Raw genomic sequence first — 21,165 nt, 5'->3', positions numbered from 1 at the left:
GTCTTTTGATTGGGGCATTTTAGCCCATTTACATTTAAGGTTAATATTATTATGTGTGAATGTGATCCTGCCATTTTGATGCTAGCTGGTTGTTTTGCCCATTAGTTGGTGCAGTTTCTTCATAGTGTTGATGGTCTTTACAGTTTGGTCTGTTTTTGCAGTGGCTGGTACTGGATGTTCTTTTCCATGTTTAGTGCTTCCTTCAGGAGCTCTTGTAGGGCAGGACTGGTGGTGACAAAATCTCTCAGCATTTGCTTGTTGGTAAAGGATTTTATTTCTCCTTCACTTATGAAGCTTAGTTTGGCTGGATATAAAATTCTGGGTTAAAAATTCTTTTCTTTTAGGATGTTGAATATTGGTCTCCACTGTCTTCTGGCTTGTAGAGTTTCTGCCGAGAGATCCTCTGTGAGTCTGATGGGCTTCCCTTTGTGGGTAACCCAACCTTTCTCTCTGGCTGCCCTTAGCATTTTTTCCTTCATTTCAACCCTGGTGAATCTGACATTGATGTGCCTTGGGTTGCTCTTCTCAGGGATTACATTTGTGGTGTTCTCTGTATTTTCTGTATTTGAATGTTGGCCTGATTTGCTAGGTTGGGGAAGTTCCCCCAGATAATATCCTGAAGAGTGTTTTCCAACTTGGTTTCATTCTCCCCGTCACTTTCAGGTACACTGATCAAATGTAGAGTTGGTCTTTTCACATAATCCCATATTTCTTGGAGGCTTTGTTCATTTCTTTTCATTCTTTTTCGTCTAATCTTGCCTTCTTGCTTTATTTCATTGAGTTGATCTTGAATCTCTGATATCCTTTCTTCTGCTTGATGGATTTGGCTATAGAAACTTGTATGTGCTTCACGAAGTTGTCGTGCTGTGTTTTTGAGCTCCATCAAGTCGTTTATGTTCTTCTCTATGCTGGTTGTTCTAGTTACCATTTCGTCTAACCTTTTTTCAAGGTTCTTAGTTTCCATGCATTGGGTTAGAACGTGCTCCTTTAGCTCGGAGAAGTTTGTTATTACTTACCTTCTGAAGCCTGCTTCTGTCAGTTCGTCAAACTCATTCTCCATCCAGTTTTGTTCCCTTGCTGGTGAGGGGCCATGATCCCTTGGAGGAGAAGAAGTGTTCTGGCTTTTGGCGATTTCAGCGCTTTTGCCCTGGTTCTTTCCTTTCTTCGTGGATTTGTCTACCTTTGGTCTTTGAAGTTGGTGACTTTTGGATGGGGTTTCTGAGTGGATGTCCTTTCTGTTGATGTTGAAGCTATTTCTTTCTGTTTGTTAGTGTTCCTTCTAACTGTCAGGCCCCTCTGCTGCAGGTCTGCTGGAGTTTGCTGGAGGACCACTCCAGACCCTGCTTGCCTGGGAATCACCTACAGGGGCTGCAGAACAGCAAAGATTGCTGCCTGTTCCTTCCTCTGGTAGCTTCGTCCCAAAAGGGTACCTGCCACATGTCAGCCAGAGCTCTTCTCTATGACGTGTCTCCCAGTTAGGATATACGGGGGGTCAGGGAGCCATTTGAGGAGGCAGCCTGTTCCTTAACAGAGCTCATGCAGTGTGCTGGGAGATCTGTTTCTCCCTTCAGTGCTGCCAGGAAGGGACATTTAAGTCTGCTGAAGCAGAACCCACAACTGCCCCTTTTCCCAGGTGCTCTATCCCAGGAATGTGGGGGCTTTGTAAGTCCCTGATGGGCTGCTGTCCTTTTTTTTCAGAGATGCCTGCCCAGCAAGAAGGGAATCTACCTGACAGGGTGTAGAGGCCTTGCTGAGCTGCTGTGCTGGGCTCCGCCCAGTTGCTGTGTAAGTTTCCCCACAGCTTTGCTTACACAGGCAATATTGAAACTGCCTGCCTGAGCCTCAGCAATGTGGGCGCCCCTCCCTCCACCAAGCTCCAACTTCCTGGGTTAAGCTCAGACTGCTGTGCTGGCTGGGAGAATTTCAAGCCGGTGGATCTTAGCTTGCCAGTCTTCATGGGGGTGGAGCCCGCTGAGCCAGCTCACTTGGCTACCTGGCTTCAGCCCTCTTTTACAGGGGAATGAGCGGTTCTGTCTTGCTGGTGTTCCAGGCACCACTTGACTAACACGGCTGCCCAGTTTTGTGCTGGAAACCTGGGGTGCTGGTGTTGTAGGTGCTGGAGGGAATCTCCTGGTCTGCGGGTTGTGTAGACCATGGGAAAAGCGCAGTATTTGAGCTGGAGTGCCAGTGTCTGGAAAAGTTCCTAATGGCTTCCCTTGGCTGAGAGAGAGAGAGTTCTCTGGCCCCTTGTGCCTCCCGGGTGAGGTGATGCCCCACCCTGCTTTGGCTTGCCCACCTTCGGCTGTTCCCACTGTTTAACCACTCCCAATGAGATGAACCTGTCACCTCAGTTGGAAATGCAGAGATCCCTGTCTTCTGGTGCACTCTTGCTGGGAATTGCAGAGTGGAGCTGTTCCTATTTGGCCATCTTTTTTTCTTTTGAGACAGAGTTTCACTCTTGTCGCCCAGGCTGGAGTGTACTGGCATGATCTCAGCTCAATGTAATCTCCGTCTCCCAGGTTCAAGTGATGATTCTCCTGTCTCAGCCTCTTGAGTAGCTAGGATTACAGGTGCCTGCCATCATTCCTGGCTAATTTTTGTAATTTTATTAGAGAGAGCATTTCATCATGTCAACAACAAAAAATGTTACCTAACAACTTAAAAAAATTTGAGGTCTTGAACTGCTGACCTCAGGAGATCCACCCACCTTGGCCTCCCAAAATGCTGGGATTACAAGCATGAGCTACGGTGCCTGGCTGATATTTTTATTTTATAATGTAGTTTTTGCCAATTTGGTAAATGAAAATGGTACTTTTTTTTTTTTTTTTTTTTTTGCATTTCTTGATTACTAATTAGTTAACTATTGTTTTTATGTTTATTTGGCTCTGGTACTAATTCCTTTGTGAATATATTGTTTATTATTATTTCCCATTTTTGTTTATTGAAGTGTTAAAGTTTTTCTTATTTTTTTATAATAGTTTAAAAAATATTAAGGTTCTTTGTTGTTGCAGATTTTTTACTATATTTGTATTTGTTTTTGATTTTTAATGTTTTTTTGCATCCTGAGATCCATCTGAAATTTGTTTTTGTTATTTCTGAAATATCTCTTTAGTTCTCCTTGAACAATTAAAAAAACATTGTTTCTCATAATATAAGATGATATTCCTGCATATATTTTTCAAGTTAGGGTGGGCCCCTTTGTGTAGTTTTGCCTTGACAAGGTTTTCACCCTAATTGGGGATTTCTGGCAGCCTGACGGGTGGAAATTTTGTTGAGATGGCCTACTGCCCATAGCAAAGGAAAACTAAGCCTATGTCTTGGGCAAAGCCAGCCAGAAACTACCTTTAGTCCTGAGGGGAAGGCACATCCCCAATGGTTCTCAAGTCAGAACAAGTAGAGTAAGTGGGTTTTGGAGATATCTGAGCTCTTCCTGGCAGTGTTTTGGGCCACATAGGACTGGGTGACATTGATAGGGTGTGGAGCCAGTCAGAGCAGTAGTGAGCTCAAGCAGGCATTGAATATGCATCCCTTTTCTTCCTCACAGCACATGGCCTTTGCTGCTGATGCTCTCAGGTCAGATGTGGCTGTGGGGACAGGGCCCTGTGTGTGCTGCTGTGGGGATGTAGACTAGGAGTTGGAAATGTGAATTCTAGCTCCTAACTAGTTTTTTTACTTACTAAGCTCTGATTTTTTTTTTCTGTCTGTAAATGTGGAAAAAAAGTTACCTAACAACTTAAAAAATTTTCAGTAGTTTTTGAGGAAGAGTTCATTTTTGGTTACATGAATAAGTTCTTTAGTGTTGATTTCTCAAATTTTGGTGAGCCTGTCACCCAAGCAGTGTACACTGCACCCAATTTGTAGTCTTTTATCCCTCACCCCCATCCCATGCTTCCTAGAGTCCCCAAAGTCCATTATATCATTCTAAGGCCTTTGTATTCTCGTAAGCTTAGCTTATAAGTGAGAACTTAAGATATCTTGTTTTCCATTCTGAAGTTACTTCACTTAGAATAATGGTCTCCAACTTTATCCAGGTTACACAAAAGCCATTAGTTCATTCCTTTTTATGGCTGAATACTATTCCATGGTGTATATATACCACAGTTTCTTTATCCACTTGGTTGATGGGTATTTAGGTTGGTTCCATATTTTCGCAATTGCAAATTGTGCTGTTATAAACATGCATGTGTCGTGTCTTTTTCATATAATGACTTCTTTTTCTCTGGGTAGATGCCCAGTGGTGGGAATGCTGGATTGAATGGTAGTTCTACTTTTAGTTCTTTAAGGAATCTTCATACTATTTTCCATAATGGTTGTACTGGTTTACATTCCCACCTGCAGTGTAAAAGTGTCCCCTTTTCACCACATCATGCCAACATCTATTATGTTTTGATTGTCTTAATTGTAGCCATTCTTGCAGGAGTAAGGTGGTATGTCATTGTGGTTTTGATTTGCATTTCCCTGATTATTACTGATGTTGAAAATTTTTTCATATGTTTTTTGGCCATTTGTATATTTTCTTTTGAGAATTGTCTATTGATGTCCATTGCCCACTCTTTGAGGGTATTGCTTTTTTTAAATGTTGCTGGTTTGTTTGAGTTCCTTATAGACTCTGGATATTAGCCCTTTGTCAGATGCATAGTTGGTGAATATTTCCTCCCATCCTGTGCGCTGTCTGTTTACTCTGCTGATTATTTCTTTTTCTCTGCCAAAGCCTTTTAGTTTAGTTAGGTCCCTTTATTTATTTTTGTTGTTATTGTTGCATTTGCTTTTGGGTTCTTGGTTATGAACTCCTCACCTAAGCCAGTGTCTAGAAGAGGTTTTCTGATGTTATAGAATTTTTATGGTTTCAGGTCTTAGATTTAAGTCTTTGATCTAAAGTTTACTTTTGTATAAGGTGAGAAATGAAGATCCAGTTTCGTTCTTCTACATGTGGCTTGCCACTTGTCCCAGCATCATTTGCTGAATGGAGTGTTCTTTCCCCACTTCATGTTTTTGTTTGCTTTGTTGAAGATCTGTTAGCTGTAAGTATTTGGATCTATTTCTGGATTCTCTGTTCTGTTCCATTGGTTTATGCACCCATTATTATACCAGTATCATGCTCTTTTCATAACTATAACCTTGTAGAAGGGTTTGAAGTCAGGTAATGTGATGCCTCCAGATTTGTTGTTTTTGCTTAGTCTTGCTTTGGCTATGCAGGCTCTTTTTTAGTTCCATATGAATTTTTGGATATTTTTTTCTAGTTCTGTGAAGAATGATGGTTGTATTTTGATGGGAATTGCATTGAACCTGTAGATGGCTTTTGGTAATATGGTCATTTTCACAGTATTGATTCTACCCATCCATGAGCATGGGATGTGTTTCCATTTGTTTGTGTCATTTGTGATGTCTTTCAGCAGTTTTGTAGTTTTCTTTGTGGAGGTGTTTTGACTCCTTTGTTAGGTATGTTCCTAAATATTTTGGGTTTTTTTTTGCAGCTATTGTAAAAGGGGTTGAGTTCTTGATTTGAATCTCAGCTTGGTCGTTACTGGTGTATAGTAGTGCTACTGATTTGTGTATATTGATTTTGTATCCTGAAACTTTGCTAAATTCATTTATGAGATCTAGAAACTTTTTGGATGAGTCTTTAGCATTTTCTAGGTATGTGATCATATCATTGGTGAACAGTGACAGTTTGACTTCTTCTTTTCTGATTTTGATGCTCTTTATTTCTTTCTCTTGTCTGAATGCTTTGTCTAGGACTTCCGGTAATGAGCTGAATAGAAATGGTGAGAGTGGGCATCTTGTCTTGTTCTGTTTCTTTAGGAATGCTTTCAACTCTTCACCATTCAGTATGATATTGGCTATGGGTTTGTCATAGATGGCTTTTACTGCTTTGAGATATGTCCCTTCTATGACAGTTTTGCTGAGGGTTTTTATCATAAAAGGATGCTGGATTTTGTCAAATGCTTTTTCTGCATCTATTGAGATGATCATATGATTTTTGTTTTTAATTCGGTCTATGTGATGTGTCTCGTTTATTGACTTGTGAATGTTAAACCATCCGTGCATCCATGGTATGGAACCCATTCGATCATGATGTATTGTCTTTTTTATATGCTGTTGGATTTGGTTAGCTAGTATTCTGTGGAGGATTTTTGCATCTCTTTTCATCGGGGATATTAATCTGTAGTTTTCCTTTTTTATTGTTTTTTCCTGGTTTTGGTATTAGGGTAATTTTGGCTTCATAGAATGATTTAGGGAGGATTTCCTCTTTATCTTTTGGAATAGTACTGGTAGGATTAGTACAAATTCTTTAAATGTCTTATAGAATTCGGCTGTCTGTTTATCTGGTCCTGGACTTAATTTTGCTGGTAATTTTTTAAATTACTGTTTCAGTCTCGCTGCTTGTTATTGTTCCGTTTGGAGTTTCTATATCTTCCTGATTTAGTCTAGGAGGGTTGTGTATTTGCAGGAATCTATCCATCTCCTCTAGATTTTCCAGGTTGTGTGCGTAAAGGTGTTCATAGTAGCCTTGAATGATCTTTTGAATTTCTGTGGTATTGGTTATAATATCTCCCACTTAATTTTATTTGAGCTTATTTGGGTCTTCTCTCTTCTTTTATTGGTTAATCTCACTAATTCTATCAATTTTGTTTATCTTTTCAAAGTACCAGCTTTTTGTTTTATTTTATTTTTATTATTATTATTTCTTTAGTTCTGCTCTTATCTCTGTTGTTTCTTTTCTTCACTGCGTTTGGGTTTGGTTTGTTCTTATTTCTCTAGTTCCTTGAGGTGTGACATTAGATTGCCTATTTGTGCTCTCTCAGACATTTTGATGTAGGCATTTGATGCTATGAGTTTTCCACGTAGCACCCCTTGTACTGTATCCCAGAGGTTATGATAAGTTATGTTACTGTTATCATTTAGTTCAAATAAGTTTTATTTTTTTTTAAAATTTATTGTTTTCATCTCAATTTTATTGTTGACCCAAAGATCATTCAAGAGCAGAATTTGCATAGTTTTGGGGGTTCCTTTTGGAGCTCATTTCCATTTTTATTCTACTGTGTTCTGGAGGATACTTCATGTGATTTCAGTTTTCTTAAATACATTGAGACTTGTTTTGTGCCCTATCATATGGTCTGTCTTTGAGAATGTTCCATGTGCTGGTGAAAAGAATGCATATTCTGTAGTTGTTGGATAGAATGTTCTGTAAATATTTATTGTTTATTTGTTCGATGGCATAATTTAAGCCCATTTCTTCTTTGTTGACTTTCTGTCTTGATGACCTTTCTGGTGCTGTCAGTGGACTATTGAAATTCTCCAGTATTATTGTGTTGCTGTGTCATTTCTTAGGTCTAGTCATAATTGTTTTATGAATTTGGGAGCTCCTGTGTTAGGTGTGTATATATTTAGGATTATGATAGTTTCCTATTGGACTAATCCTTTTATCATTTATATAATGTCCCTCTTTGTCTTTTTCTTTAAACTGTTGTTGCTTTCAAGTCTGTTTTTTTCTCTGATATAAGAATAGCTTCTCCTGGTTGCTTTTGTTTCCATTTGTGTGGAATATCTTTTTCCTTTCCTTTACCTTAAGTTTATGTGAGTCCCTTGAAGATACCAGATACTTGATCAGTGGACTTTTAGACAGAGTCTCGCTCTGTTGCCAGGCACCACGTTGGAGTGCAGTGGCACAATCTCGGCTCACCGCAACCTCCGCCTCCCGGGTTCAAGCAATTCTCCTGCCTCAGCCTCCCAAGTAGGTGGGACTACAGGTGCACGCCAGCACACCCAGCTAATTTTTGTATTTTTAGTAGAGACGGGGTTTCACCATGTTGGCCAGGATGGTCTCGATCTCTTGACCTGGTGATCCGCCCACCTCGGCCTCCCAAAGTGCTGGGATTACAGGCGTGAGCCACCGCGCCCGGCCGAGATTTATGTTTTAAGAAGGTTCTTTTTTGGTGCCTTTCAAGGTTTTGTTTCAAGATTTAGAATTCGCTTTAGCATTTCTTATTCTCTCAGCATTTGTTTGTCTAAAAAACACTTTATCTCTTCTTCATTTCTGAAGCTTAGTTTTGCTGGATACAAAATTCTTAGCTGACAATTATTCTGTTCAAAGGGGCTAAAGATATGACCCCAATCCCTTCTGGCTTGTAAATTTTCTGCCTAGAAATCGGCTGTGAATCTGATAGGTTTTTCTTTATACTTTATGTGATGCTTTTGTCTCACAGCTCTAAATGTGACATGGTAAAAAGCCCCATAAACCTGCATACCTCAGCCATACCTCAGCTTTCTGTTGAAACTGCTCTCTGTAACTCAAATGTGACAGGCAAGCAGTCCAAACCCAGGCCATCTTGGCCCCTGCGACTTGTAATTTCCACCCTACCCAGACAATGTGTAAACAAATGCTTATCTTGACTTTTGTGAACCACTTAAGTAACAATCAGAATGTCAAAAGTCCCCTGGCCCTCAGAATGTCCGGAGCCCCTCACCTTCATTTTTGCTCTGGAATCCACTGGAATGTCTGGAGCCCCTCACCCTCATCTCTGCCCAGGAGGTGATTTACAGAATCTATTAGCCCTCGGATTGTCTGAAGCCCCTCACCCCCACCCCCACCCCGCACCCTCACTCCCGAGGTTGTTGTACGGGTATAAAAGGTCTTGACACCCTCCTTTCGGGGCCACGGGTTGGAGAGACGTGAGTCCTCCATGGCTGCCGGCAATAAAGACCCTGCAATTTGGCATCCTTTTGTCTTGGTGTTGACTTTGTATGCTCAGTTCAGTACAACATAAAGATTCTTTCGTTCTTCCTGACTTTAGATAACCAGATGACTATACCTAGGTGATAATCCTTTTGTGATGAATTTCTCAGGAGTTCTTTAAGCTTCTTGTTTTTGGATGTCTAGATCTCTAGCAAGGCTAGGTAAGTTTTCAATTATTCCCTCGAATAAGTTATTCAAACTTAGATTTCCCTTCTTCCTCAGCAACACCAATTATTCCTACCTTTGGCCATTTAACATAATCACAAATTTCTTGAAGGCTTTGTTTACCTTTTTAGAATTATGTTTTCTTTATCTTTTACAGATTGCGTTAATTTGAAAGCCTTGTCTTTGAGCTCTGGAGTTCTTTCTTCTACCTGTTCTAGTCTCTTGTGGAAGCTTCCCACTGCATTTTGTATTTCCCTAAGTGTGTCTTTCATTTCCAGTTGTGATTTTTTTTCTTTATGATATCTATTTCCTTGTAACATTTTTTATCCATATCCTGCATTTTTTTTTTAAGTTTTTGTCTGTTTTCAACTTTCTCTGGTATCTCCTTGAGTAGCTTAATAATCAACCTTTGAGTTCTTCATCTGGCAATTCAGAGATTTCTTCTTGGTTTGACTTTATTGCTGGGGAGTTACCATGATCTTTTCGGGGAGGTATAGAGCCCTGGTTTTTTTTTTTTTTGTTTTTTTTTTTTTGTTTAACATTACCAGAATTTCTTTTCTGATTTCTTCTTATTTGGGTAGACTATTACTTAAAATTGTTCTTGAATTTATTTTTGATTGGATTTTTTTTTTAAAATCTAAATTTCCTTTTTTCCCTCTTAAGGATGAGACTTTAATGTTTATTTTATCCTAATTTGACTCTTGGTGCTTTTAGGAGTGAAGACTCTGTGTAAGTTCCTTAATTACAGAGAATCTTTTTGTGCTGGCTTTTCCTGATGCTGGCTGTAACAGTTATATTGTTGATGTGTGGGTGAATTCACTGTCTCTTATGGAGTTAGAATGGCAGGGATCTCTTGAAGCGTATCTCATTCTCTTGTGGTATACACTTTAGATGGTGTGAAGCGTGGAGAAGGAGGAGGATGAGATGGGGGGCAGATGGGACCCAGCTCTCAGGGGCCTCTGCTGAGACCTGGGGAATGAGAAGAGCCCCCAAGGTGCAGAGATGAGGAGGAATGGAAGATGAAGTTAACATGTGTGTCCTGAGGCAATAAAAGCCCTGCTGTGTTCTAAGAGCTGGGAGAAAGTGTAAATAGAAAGAGTAGCAGTGGAGGGAGGAGCTGGTGAAGAGGAAGAGAGAGGTAGAGGTTGGGTTAACATGGTCTTGTCAGGGCCAGCATGAGGAGCACATGGGTGGATTCTTCGAATCCACATGACCAATATGAGGACTGCATGGGTGGGCCTTTGAATCCACATGAGAGGACCACGTGGCTGGGCCTTTGAATCCACATGACCAGCATGAGAACCACACGGCTGGGCCTTCAAATCCTCATGACCAGCATAAGGACTGCATGGCTGGATCCTCTGAATCTACATGACCAGCATGAGGGCTGGGTGGGTAGATCCTTTGGATCCACGTAACCAGCATGAGGGCCACATGAGTGGACCTTTGAATACCCACAGCCTGCATGACCACTGGATGTTGGGGTGCTTGCCCGTCACTTTCTAAGCAGGTCTGTTGTCTGTGCCTTCAGGTGCATCTATTGCCTGCCTGCAGTGGGGTGTTGGGTACAACAGAATCAAGGATGATTCAGTGTTTTTCCCACGTTTCTGAAATGATTATGTTGTGAAGTTAAGTGTAAAGTTGGATGAAGAGCTTATTTTGTGCGTGTTTCATTAGTTTATGCTTTATAAAACATAGCCAATGAATCATTGATTACAGAACCTATGATAGCTTAACTAATTACATAGAGGTGTGTGAAATTGTTGATTAATCTCAGGTTAGCTATGGGAGATGTGAGTTCCAATTGCAGTTTCCCAATAACTAATTTGCTGTGGTCAATTCAGAAAATAACTTTGTGTTTTAGTCACTGATACCAGTAACTGGTTTCAGTAACGCTAAGTGTCAGCGCTGTACCCATGGCATATGGATCATTGTTTGGTCTTTGCCTCTCAGCAACTGTTCCATTTTATGGTTGTGGAAGCTTATTCAGAAAGCCTAAGCAAGGTCTGTTCAGTGGGATGGGAGGATTTGAGTCAAGGTCTGCTTAATTGGAAAGCCCATGAGAGGAATGGAGCAGTTGTGAATGTGGAACCTCCAGAGTTTTTTGCAAATTTCTCTTCTTTTTTCTTGGGGTGAGGAAAGGTGAATAAATAGGTATGATGTGGCATGTGTGTGTGGTCACACTAGTAACTATCAATAGATAATAGACTTTTTTTCTATATTAAATATGTCACCTATAGTCATCTTGTATGTACTTTTTGTTTTCAGATTGAAGATGGAAAATCCCCAAGACATTTTCTCAAGTAATGGTGGCTGTGTAAGTGATATAGTTACAGAGAAATACCTGGTTGAATCCAGGGAGTCTGCATCTCATGTTCAGCTCGCTTGCAGCATGCAGCACTGTGCTTTCCCTTTGGATGGGAATGAACTTTGCCTATGGAGCACCAAGGATCCTTCTCATGAGGTATTTTACAAGTGTTATGTCCAGTGTCATGAAGGCCTTGCCCTTGACTTTCCATGTCTCTGATACTGTTTGGACAGCATTACCTTCTGTGGATTCAGCTACCAACTATGGGAGAGAAATAATTGATAAAAATACCATGTTACATGTTTATATTTAGAACACGAGCTATCTGGAATTGCTTAATTAAAAAAATTTCTTCAGTAATAACCTGATCAAGAAAAGGTTCATGCTAACATAATCAAATCTCCTACCTTTGGATATCCAGATTGACTTTTCTCACTTTTTCAGTGAAGTATAAACTACATAGAAAAAAAGTTCCATATAATAAGTGCACGTTGTAATGACTATAACTAAATGAATACGCTTAGGTAACCACCCTGGGCCATGCCTCTTCTCCATCAACAGCCACTTCTCTCCTCCCCAAAAGGCAACACCATCTTGACTTCTAATACCATAGGTTAGTTTTGCTTTTGATGAACTTTATATAATGTGATTATATATTATGTACTTTTTGTGCTCGTCTCTTTGATTAACCAGCATATTTATGAGATTCATCCAGTTGTTCATTTTCATTGCCGTGCAGTGTTATATTATGTCAACAGACCTGGCTTTATCCGTGCTTCTGTTGGTAGACATTTGTCGTATTTTAGTTTTTTTGGCTGCCACATTCTTTCCTATGTGTTTTGGTGCACACACACATACAATTGCTGAGTTGTAAAGGATACGTAAACAGTTGACTCTCGAGCAACATGGGTTTGAACTGTGCTAGTTCGCTTATACGCAGATGTTTTTCAACACAATGTGGGTCAAAACTATAGAATTTGCAGGATGTGAAAACTGCATATTGGGGGGGGCACCTTTTCATATATGTGTATTACACACCGCCAACTGTGGGATGTGAGTGTGCACAGATTGTGCTTTATGTGGGGTTCCTGGGACCAATCCCTCATGATAGTGAGCGATGTCTCTTCAGTAGGTAATGCCTAGCAGATTTCCAAAGTGACTGTGCCAATCTATGTTTCTCTAATGGAGTGTGAGTTTTAGGTGATCCATGTCTTCACCTGTACTTGTTTATTTTTATTTTAGCCTTTCTAAAAGGGTATAATTACCTAATTATAATTAGTAATTCTGTGATTATTAATGAGGTTTAGCACTTTTTTGCACATTTATTGGCCATGTAGATACTCTTTTTTGTGATGTATGTATTCAGATTTCTTGTCATTTTTTCTATTGGATTATCTATATGTTTTCTATTGATTCGAAGGAGTTCTTTATATTATAAATGTAGGGTTTCTGTCCCTTTAGTTTGCATTTTCTAGAGTTGTATGTAAATAGAATCATATGGAAATTTAACTTTTTTATTGACATGTAATAGTTGTACATACTTTGGGGGTATATGTAATGTTTTGATACAAGTATACAGTGTGTTACGATCAAATCAGGATAATTAGGATGGTCATCACCTCAAACATTTACCTTTTTATTGTGTTGGGAGCGTTCTAGTTTTTCTCTTCCGGAAATTTTGAGTTACATAGTAAGTTATTATTAACTATAATTTTCCTACTATACTACTGAATACCACAACTTATTCTTACTATCTATTTTTTTTAATTCTTTTGCCCACTTCTTTTCATTCTTCCCGCTTCCCATCCTAGCCTCTGGTAACCACCATTCTACTCCCCACTTCCATGAGATCCACTTTTTAAGTTTCTACATATGAGTGAGAACATGTGATATTTGTCTTTCTGTGCTTGGCTTATTTTATTTAACATAATGACCTCCAGTTCCATCTGTGTTGCTGCAAATGACAAGATTCAGTCTTTTTTATGGCAGAATAGTATTCTGTTGTGTATGTATATCACATTTCTTTACCCATTTGTCTGTGGATCCATATCTTGGCTGTTGTAAATAGTGCTGGAATAAATATGGGAGTGCATTATTATATAATGTGCTATTTTTCTCTTCGTACAGCTTTTAACTTGATGTCTGTTTTATCGGATGTAAGTATAGCTACTCCTGTTTGCTTTTGGTTTCCATTTGCATGAAGTATATTTTTCCATCCCTTCACTTTCAGACTATGTGTGTCTTTATTGCTGAGATGAGCTTCTTGTAGTCCACATGTAGTTGGGTCATATTTTCTGTTTTCTGTAGCCGATCTATACCTTTTTAACTGGGAATGTTATTTATTTACATTCAGGGTAATTGATAGGTAAGGAATCACTCCTGTCATTTTATTTATTGTTTTCTATTTGTCTTGGATATCTTTTGTTTCTTACTTCTTGTCTTATTGTTTATTTTCTCAGTTGGGTTTTCTATGGATTTGATTCCTTTGCCTTTCTCCTTTGTGTATTGGTTCTTTATGTTTTTATGATGGTGATTATCATCTTTATACTTCCAGATATAAGACTCCCTTGAACCTTTCTTGTAAGACCAGTCTAGTGGTGATGAATTCCCTGAGTTTTGTTTGTCTCTGAAGATTTAATTTATCCTTCATTTCTGAAAAATAGCTTTGCTGCGTACAGTATTCTTGGCTGAAGTTTATTTGCTTTCAGTACTTTGAATATAGCATCCTATTCTCTCCTGAACTATAAGGTTTCTGCTGAAAAATATGCTGTTACTCAAATGGACATTCCCTTATATGTGACTTGATGCTTTATTCTTGCTGCTTTAATTTTTGTGTCTTTGGATTTTGACAATTTGACAATAATGTAACTCTAGGAGGACTATTTGGATTGAAACTATGTGGTAATTTGAGCTTCGTGGACCTGGATTTCCATCTCTTTCCCAAGACATGAGAAGTTCTCTGCTATGATTTATTAAATATGTTTTCCTCACCTTCTCCCTTATCTTCTTTTGCTAGAATGCCCATATTATGAATATTTATTTGCTTATTGATGTCTCATAAATCATGTAGGCTGTCTTTATCCTTTTTTATTCTTTCTTTGTCTGCTGGTATTATTTCAGAAGTTCTATCTTCAAGTTCAGAAATTCTTTCTTCAGCTTGATCAAGCTACTTGCTTAATCTAGTTGTTAAAGCTGTCAATTATATTTTTAAATTTGATTCATTGAATTCTTTAGGATTTATCTTTTTTTTTAATATCCATTTCTTTGTTGAATTTCTCATTCAAACCATGAGTTGTTTTCCTGATTTTATTGAATTGTCTCTCTGTATTCTCTTGAATTTCAATGAGTTTTCTTAAAATTATTATTTTGAATTCTTTTTCTGATATTTCATATATTTTCTTTTTAAAATTTTTAAATTTTTAATTTTTTTTATTGTACTTTAGGTTCTGGGGTACATGTGCAGATCATGCAGGATTGTTGCATAGATACACACATGGCAATGTAGTTTGCTGCCTCCATCCCTCTGCCTCTATACATCTGGCATTTCTCCTCATGTATCCCTCTGCAACCTCCCCACCCCCCCGCTGTCCTCCCTTGCCCCCCTCAACAGACCCCAGTGTGTGATGCTCCCCTCCCTGTGTCAGTGTGTTCTCATTGTTCATTACCCGCCACCTATGAGTGAGAACATGTGGTATTTGATTTTCTGTTCTTGTGTCAGTTTGCTGAGAATGATGGTTTCCAGATTCATCCATGTCCCTACAAAGGATGCAAACTCATCTTTTTCTATGGCTGCATAATATTCTATGGTGTATATGTGCCACATTTTCCTTGTCCAGTTTATTGTTGACAGGCATTTAGATTGGTTCCAGATCTTTGCTATTGTAAACAGTGCCGCTATGAACATACGTGTGCATGTGTCTTTATAATAGAATGATTTATAATCCTTTGGATGTATACCCAGTAATGGGATTGCTGGGTCAAATGGAATTTCTATTTCTAGGTCCTTGAGGAAGCATCACACAATGGTGCTTCCACAATGGTTGAACCAGTTTACACTCCCACCAACAGTGTAAAAGTGTTCCTATTTCTCCACATCCTTTCCAGCATCTGTTGTCTCCAGATTTTTAATGATCGCCATTCTAACTGGTGTGAGGTGGTATCTCAATGTGGTTTTGATTTGCATTTCTCTAATAATCAGTGATGAACATTTTTCATATGTTTGTTGGCCTCATATATGTTTTCTTTTGAAAAGTGTCTGTTCATATCCTTTGCCCACTTTGGATGGGTTTGTTTTTTTCTTGTATATCTGTTTAGTTCTTTGTAGATTCTTTTTCATTCCTTGTAGTTCTTTGTAGAATTCTTTTTTTTTTTTTTTTTTTTTTTTTGAGACAGAGTTTTGCTCTTTGTTACCCAGGCTGGAGTGCAATGGCACGATCTCAGCTCATTGCAACCTCCGCCTCCTGGGTTCAGGCAATTCTCCTGCCTTAGCCTCTTTAGTAGCTGGGATTACAGGCACGCACCACCATGCCCAGCTAATTTTTTGTATTTTTAGTAGAGACAGGGTTTCACCATGTTGACCAGGATGGTCTCGATCTCTTGACCTCGTGATCCACCCGCCTCGGCCTCCCAAAGTGCTGGGATTACAGGTTTGAGCCACCGCGCCCGGCCCCTTTGTAGATTCTTTAGTTCTTTGTAGGCCTTTGTCAGATGGGTAGATTGCAAAAATTTTTTTCCATTCTGTTGGTTGCCGGTTCACTCTAATGATTGTTTCTTTTGCTGTACAGAAGCTCTGGAGTTTAATTAGGTCCCATGTGTCTATTTTGGCTTTTGTTGCCAATGCTTTTGGTATTTTAGTCATGAAGTCCTTGCCTATGCTATGTCCTGAATGGTTTTGCCTAGGTTTTCTTCTAGGGTTTTTATGGTGGTAGGTCTTATGTTTAAAAGTCTTTAATCCATCTGGAGTTAATTTTAGTGTAAGGTGTCAGGAAGGGGTCCGGTTTCTGCTTTCTGCACACTGCTAGCCAGTTTTCCCAACACCATTTATTAAACAGGGACTCCTTTCCCCATTGCTTGTTTTTGTGAGGTTTGTCAAAGATCAGATGGTTGTAGATGTGTGGCGTTGCCTCCAGGGCCTCTATTCTGTTCCATTGATCAATACCTCTGTTTTGATACCAGTGCCATGCTGTTTTAATTACTGTGGCCTTGTAGTATAGTTTGATGTCTGGTAGTGTGATGCCTCCTGCTTTGTTCTTTTTGCTTAGAATTGACTTGGCTATGCAGGCTCTCTTTTGGTTCCATATGAAGTTTAAGGTGGTTTTTTCCAGTTCTGTGAAGAAGGTCATTGGTATCTTTATGGGAATAGCATTGAATCTATAAATTACTTTGGGCAGTGTGGCCATTTTCATGATACTGATTTTTCCTAACCATAAGCATGGAATGTTTCTCCATCTATTTGTATCCTCTCTTATTTCGTTGAGCAGTGGTTTGTAGTTCTCCTTGAAGAGGTCCTTTGCATCCTTTGTTAGTTGTATTCCTAGGTATTTTATTCTCTTTGTAGCAATTGTGAATGGGAGTTTGCTCATGATTTGGCTCTCTGTTAGTCTGTTATTGGTGTATAGAAATGCTTGTGATTTCCGCACATTGATTTTGTTTTCTGAGACTTTGCTGAAGTTGCTTATCAGTTTAAGGAGATTTGGGGCTGAGATGATAGGGTCTTCTAAATATACAATCATGTTGTCTGCAAATAGAGACTGTTTGACTTCCTCTTTTCCTATTTGAATACCCATTATTTTTTTTTTCTTGCCTAATTTCTCTGGCTAGAACTTCCAATACTACATTGAATAAGAGTGGTGAGAAAGGGCATCCTTGTCTAGTGCCGGATTTCAAAGGGAATGCTTCCAGTTTTTGCCCATTCAGTATGATATTGGCTGTGGGTTTGTTGTAAATAGCTTTTATTATTTTGAGATAGTTCCATTGATACCTAGTTTATTGAGAGTTTTTAGCATAAAGAACTGTTGAATTTTGTTGAAGGCCTTCTCTGCATCTATTGAGATGATCATGTGGTTTTTGTCTTTGGTTCTGTTTATGTGGTGGATTATGTTTATAGACTTGTGTACGTTGAACCAGCTTTGCATCCCCTGGATGAAGCCTACTTAATCGTGATGGATAAGCTTTTTGATGTGCTGTTACAATCAGTTTGCCAGTATTTTATTGAAGGTTTTTGCATCTATGTTCATCATGGATATTGGCCTGAAGTTTTCTTTTTTTGTTGAGTCTCTGCCGGGTTTTGGTATCAGGATGATGTTGGTCTCATAAAATGATTTGGGAAGGATTCCGTCTTTTTGCATTGTTTGGAATAGTTTCAGAAGGAATGGTACCAGCTCCTCTTTGTACATCTGGTAGAATTCGGCTGTGAACCCGTCTGGACCTGGACCTTTTTTGGTTGGTAGGCTATTAATTGCTGCCTCAAGTTCAGCCCTTGTTATTGGTTTATATTTTCTTATGATTGATGTCTGTTACTGGAAAATTGTTGTTTTCCTTTGGAGGTGACTGTTTTGTTTGTTTGTTTGTTTTTGGCTTTTTTTTTTCTTTCATTTTCATGGTTGATATGTCCTGACATTAATTGTAGTGCATCTGATAGGAAAGTTGCACCTTCCAATTATATGGAATATGTTTCATAGGGACTTATTTGTATGAATTGGTCCTAGGTTATCAGTTTAGTGGGGACTTTTGGTCTTGGTTCTAGGTGGATGTAGTAGTGTAGTCTCTGTATAGTTTCTTCAGTTGTAATCCACACTAGTGACATTTATGAGTTTCTCGATAGCCTTGACTAAGATAATTCGTGGTGATGGGTTGTGTAACTTTGCCAAGGATGGGTTCACTTGCTATTTCTCAGGTTGGGGACAAACATGTACACATAGGGCCAGCCAACTTGGTGTCTGGCTTGCTGGGGTTGGGGCCACAGGGATGTTATTGTGGCCAGGAGCATGGTCACATGGTTACTTGGCCAGCATGGGAGCATATCTGTTGGGGGCAGCTCATGGGGCTGTTTCTCCAGCATTGGACATAGGCAACAAGGCTGCTCAGCTGGCTGGGGGAATGCCCATTACGAGTGGCCCACAGAGCTGTTTCTCAGGCATTGTATATGGGCACGCAGCTGCTGGGTTTGTCTGAGAGCATGTCTGCTGGAGGAAACCCACAGGACTGTTTCTCAGTCCCAGGACACCATTACACAGCTTATTGGCTGGCCTCAGTTCATATCTGCTGGGATGCTCCAATGAGGCTGTTTCTCTGGTTTGGGATGCAGGCACATGGCTGCTTGGCTGGCCTGAGGGCATGTCTCCTCAGGGTATAGGGCTATGGTAGGCCCAGGACGTGGGAACAGGGCTGCTCAGCTTGCCTCTTGGTGTGCCCCCAAAAGCAACCAACGAGTCTTTTTCTTGAGTCCGAGTCATGGGCACATAGCTGTTTGCTGGGACTGGGAGCATGCTTACCGTGGGCAGCCTGTAGCACTATTTCTCAGGTGTCTATTGGAGACTCAGGGACATTGGGCAGCTCAGAAGTATTTCTGCTTGTGGCAGGGGTGCTATAGGGCTGTTTCCCAGGTCCTGAGCACAGGTGTTTAGCAACTCTGCTGGCCCAGGGGTGAATCAGCTGTTAGGAGGCTCAGGAGCCTCTCCTGCTTTGGGGAGGGTGTGTAATGGTTTGGCTAAATTAAGGGCAGGTTTGTCCTGGGCGGGACTGCTGGGCTGTTCCTCTGGCTGGAAGTGCAGTGGCAAGGGTTGGTTTCTCTGCTGTGCAGGTCCAGACTCACAGCTGATCCTTATCCCAGGCTCCATGCAACTGGGGTTGTGACATTCAGCCACTCATGTGGGCTTCCTATAATAAAGATGGAGCCCTAGGGCTGGAGAATGGCAGTGACTTCTGGCTCCCAGAGCAGGGCATGCTACAGAGGCAGCTCTGGTCTCAGGATGGTGCTGTGCTACAGCAGCTTTGGCTCGCAGGGTGGGTGAGGAGTGAGGCGTGCACACCTTGTGCTCCTAATCTGGGGCAATGGAGCAGCATGAATTCCCAGCAGCTCCCAAACTGGGCTCAGGGCTTGCAAGGACTATGATATTCTCCTGTTGTAAAGACTGTAGGTGTTTGTCTTGTTTGCGGGGTGGTTGGGGATCTTTTGCTTACCTTTTCCTTGCAAAAGGAAGTTCCTTCTGACTCTGGGCAGATTTGATCCAGGCAGGGGAGATGGGGCTGCAGTGGCCGGGTACATCATGCTGCTCTCCTGGGCTTCCAATGACCACAGGTGCATCGTCACTACCTCTGCTGTATTGCAGTGCTCTTCCTTCCACACTTTAGTCAAATCTTAGCTATTTATTTATTGTCTTTTTTTTCTTTTGGAGGGGCCAGGTGTGTCTAGTCAGCCATCTTGCTGGTATCACTCAGTCTAGTTGTCAGATTCTCCGGGTACAGTATGCTTGATTGGCACTTTTTTTTCTTTCCCTTAATATTTCACTGCCCCCCTTCACTTCTAATCTGTAAGGATTTTGCTGAACAGTCTGCTCTCAGGCATATTAAGTCTCTCTTATATGTTATTTACTTAATTTATCTCACTGCTTTCAGGATTCTCTCTGTCTTTGACCTTTGAAAGTTTAATTATAATACGTCTTTGGGTATTCTTATTTGGGTTGAATCTTATTGGTAACTTTTGACCTTCCAGTATCTAGATATTTATATCTCCAGGTTTGGGAAGTTTTCCATTATTTCTTTGAATTACCTTCTGCCACTTTGTCTTCCTCAGTTCCTTCTTTAACTCTAATAACCTGAATATTTAGTCTTTTGTCTCATAGCTCCCATAAACGTCTTCATTTTTTTTCTCCTTTGACTGTGTGTTTTCAAATAGTCTGTCTTTGAGCTCACTGATTCTTTCTTCTGTTTACTGAATTCTGTGGTTGATGCTATTTATTCCATTTTTCATTTCATTAATTGTACTTTTTAGCTCCAAAATTTTTGATTTTTTAAAAAATTAACAATCTCTCTGTTAAGTTTCTATGGTAATTTCTGAGTTGATTCTCTGTTTTTCTAAATTTCATTGAGATTCCTTAAAACAGCTCTTTTGAATGATTTATCTGAGGGATCACCTATAGTCATTACTGTAGGGCAGTCTGCGGCCCCTTCTTTCCCTGAGTGTTGCTAATGCTTGTGGACATGTGATTATGTCTGTGCACTGAGGAATTAGGTATTCATTTAAGTCTTTGTAAGTCTGGCTTTGTTTGTGCCTGTACTTCTTCAAAGGCCCTTCCAGGGATTCTACACATTCTGACTGTTGAGTTCCCTGAGCCCATGACCACTGCAATCTCAGCATTAGCGGATGCTCTAAGCTCAGGATTGCTGTGAGTCTTGCAAGAACTCTGAGGTTGACACAGCTTTCTGGCCCAGATGGACCTGGGTAGGACTCAAGGTAGATGCTGGGGCTGTGTCGGAATGCTCACCAGGCCCCTGAGTCCAGAATGTTGTCCTAGTGGCTCAGAGTGGTGTGTCAGCCAGCAGGTTTCTGCACAGGTGAGACAGGTCTCCAACTGCAGCATGAGGAATAGGAATTGAGATTGGGAATCCGTGGAGAGTTTTCTAACAGCAGTGAGAGGGGCCAGAACTGAGACTGGGTCCCCTCAGGATCTGCTATGGGATGGAGGTTGGAGAGCTGATTTTGTTGGCTCAGAGGGTCACATGTCTTCCAGGAGGACCTTGCGCCAATAACATAGTTTCCCTCTGGGATCTGCTGTGGGACAGAGGCTGGAGAGCCTGGTCACATTGATTCAGAGGGGTACGTATCTCCGAGGAAGTCCGTACACAGATGAGATAGTTCCCCGATTTCAACAGGAGGAAGAATTGGAGCTGGGACTGGTCCCCCTTATGATCTGATATGGGAGAGAGGCTGGAGAGGTTGGTCTAGTTGACACAG

At 40.4% G+C, this 21,165-nt stretch overlaps 1 protein-coding gene across 1 annotated transcript in view; it reads left to right on the top strand.

Annotated features, from left to right (window-relative positions):
• The window catches only part of WDR27 (WD repeat domain 27), a 161,828-nt gene that overhangs the window by 12,638 nt on the left and 128,025 nt on the right, over positions 1-21,165 (top strand). The window contains exons 2-4 of the mRNA XM_064384087.1: positions 11,171-11,366; positions 11,772-11,823; positions 13,338-13,366. Of these exons, the coding sequence (XP_064240157.1) occupies positions 11,178-11,366; positions 11,772-11,823; positions 13,338-13,366 (270 nt within the window). The 5' untranslated portion in view covers positions 11,171-11,177. The remainder of the gene's footprint in view (positions 1-11,170; positions 11,367-11,771; positions 11,824-13,337; positions 13,367-21,165) is intronic.

Source organism: Aotus nancymaae, unplaced genomic scaffold, assembly GCF_030222135.1.
Source record: "Aotus nancymaae isolate 86718 unplaced genomic scaffold, 86718_ANA_hifiasm-v0.15.2.pri h1tg000034l, whole genome shotgun sequence".
Lineage (NCBI taxonomy): Eukaryota > Metazoa > Chordata > Mammalia > Primates > Aotidae > Aotus > Aotus nancymaae.
This window is presented reverse-complemented; position numbering and strand designations above follow the sequence as displayed.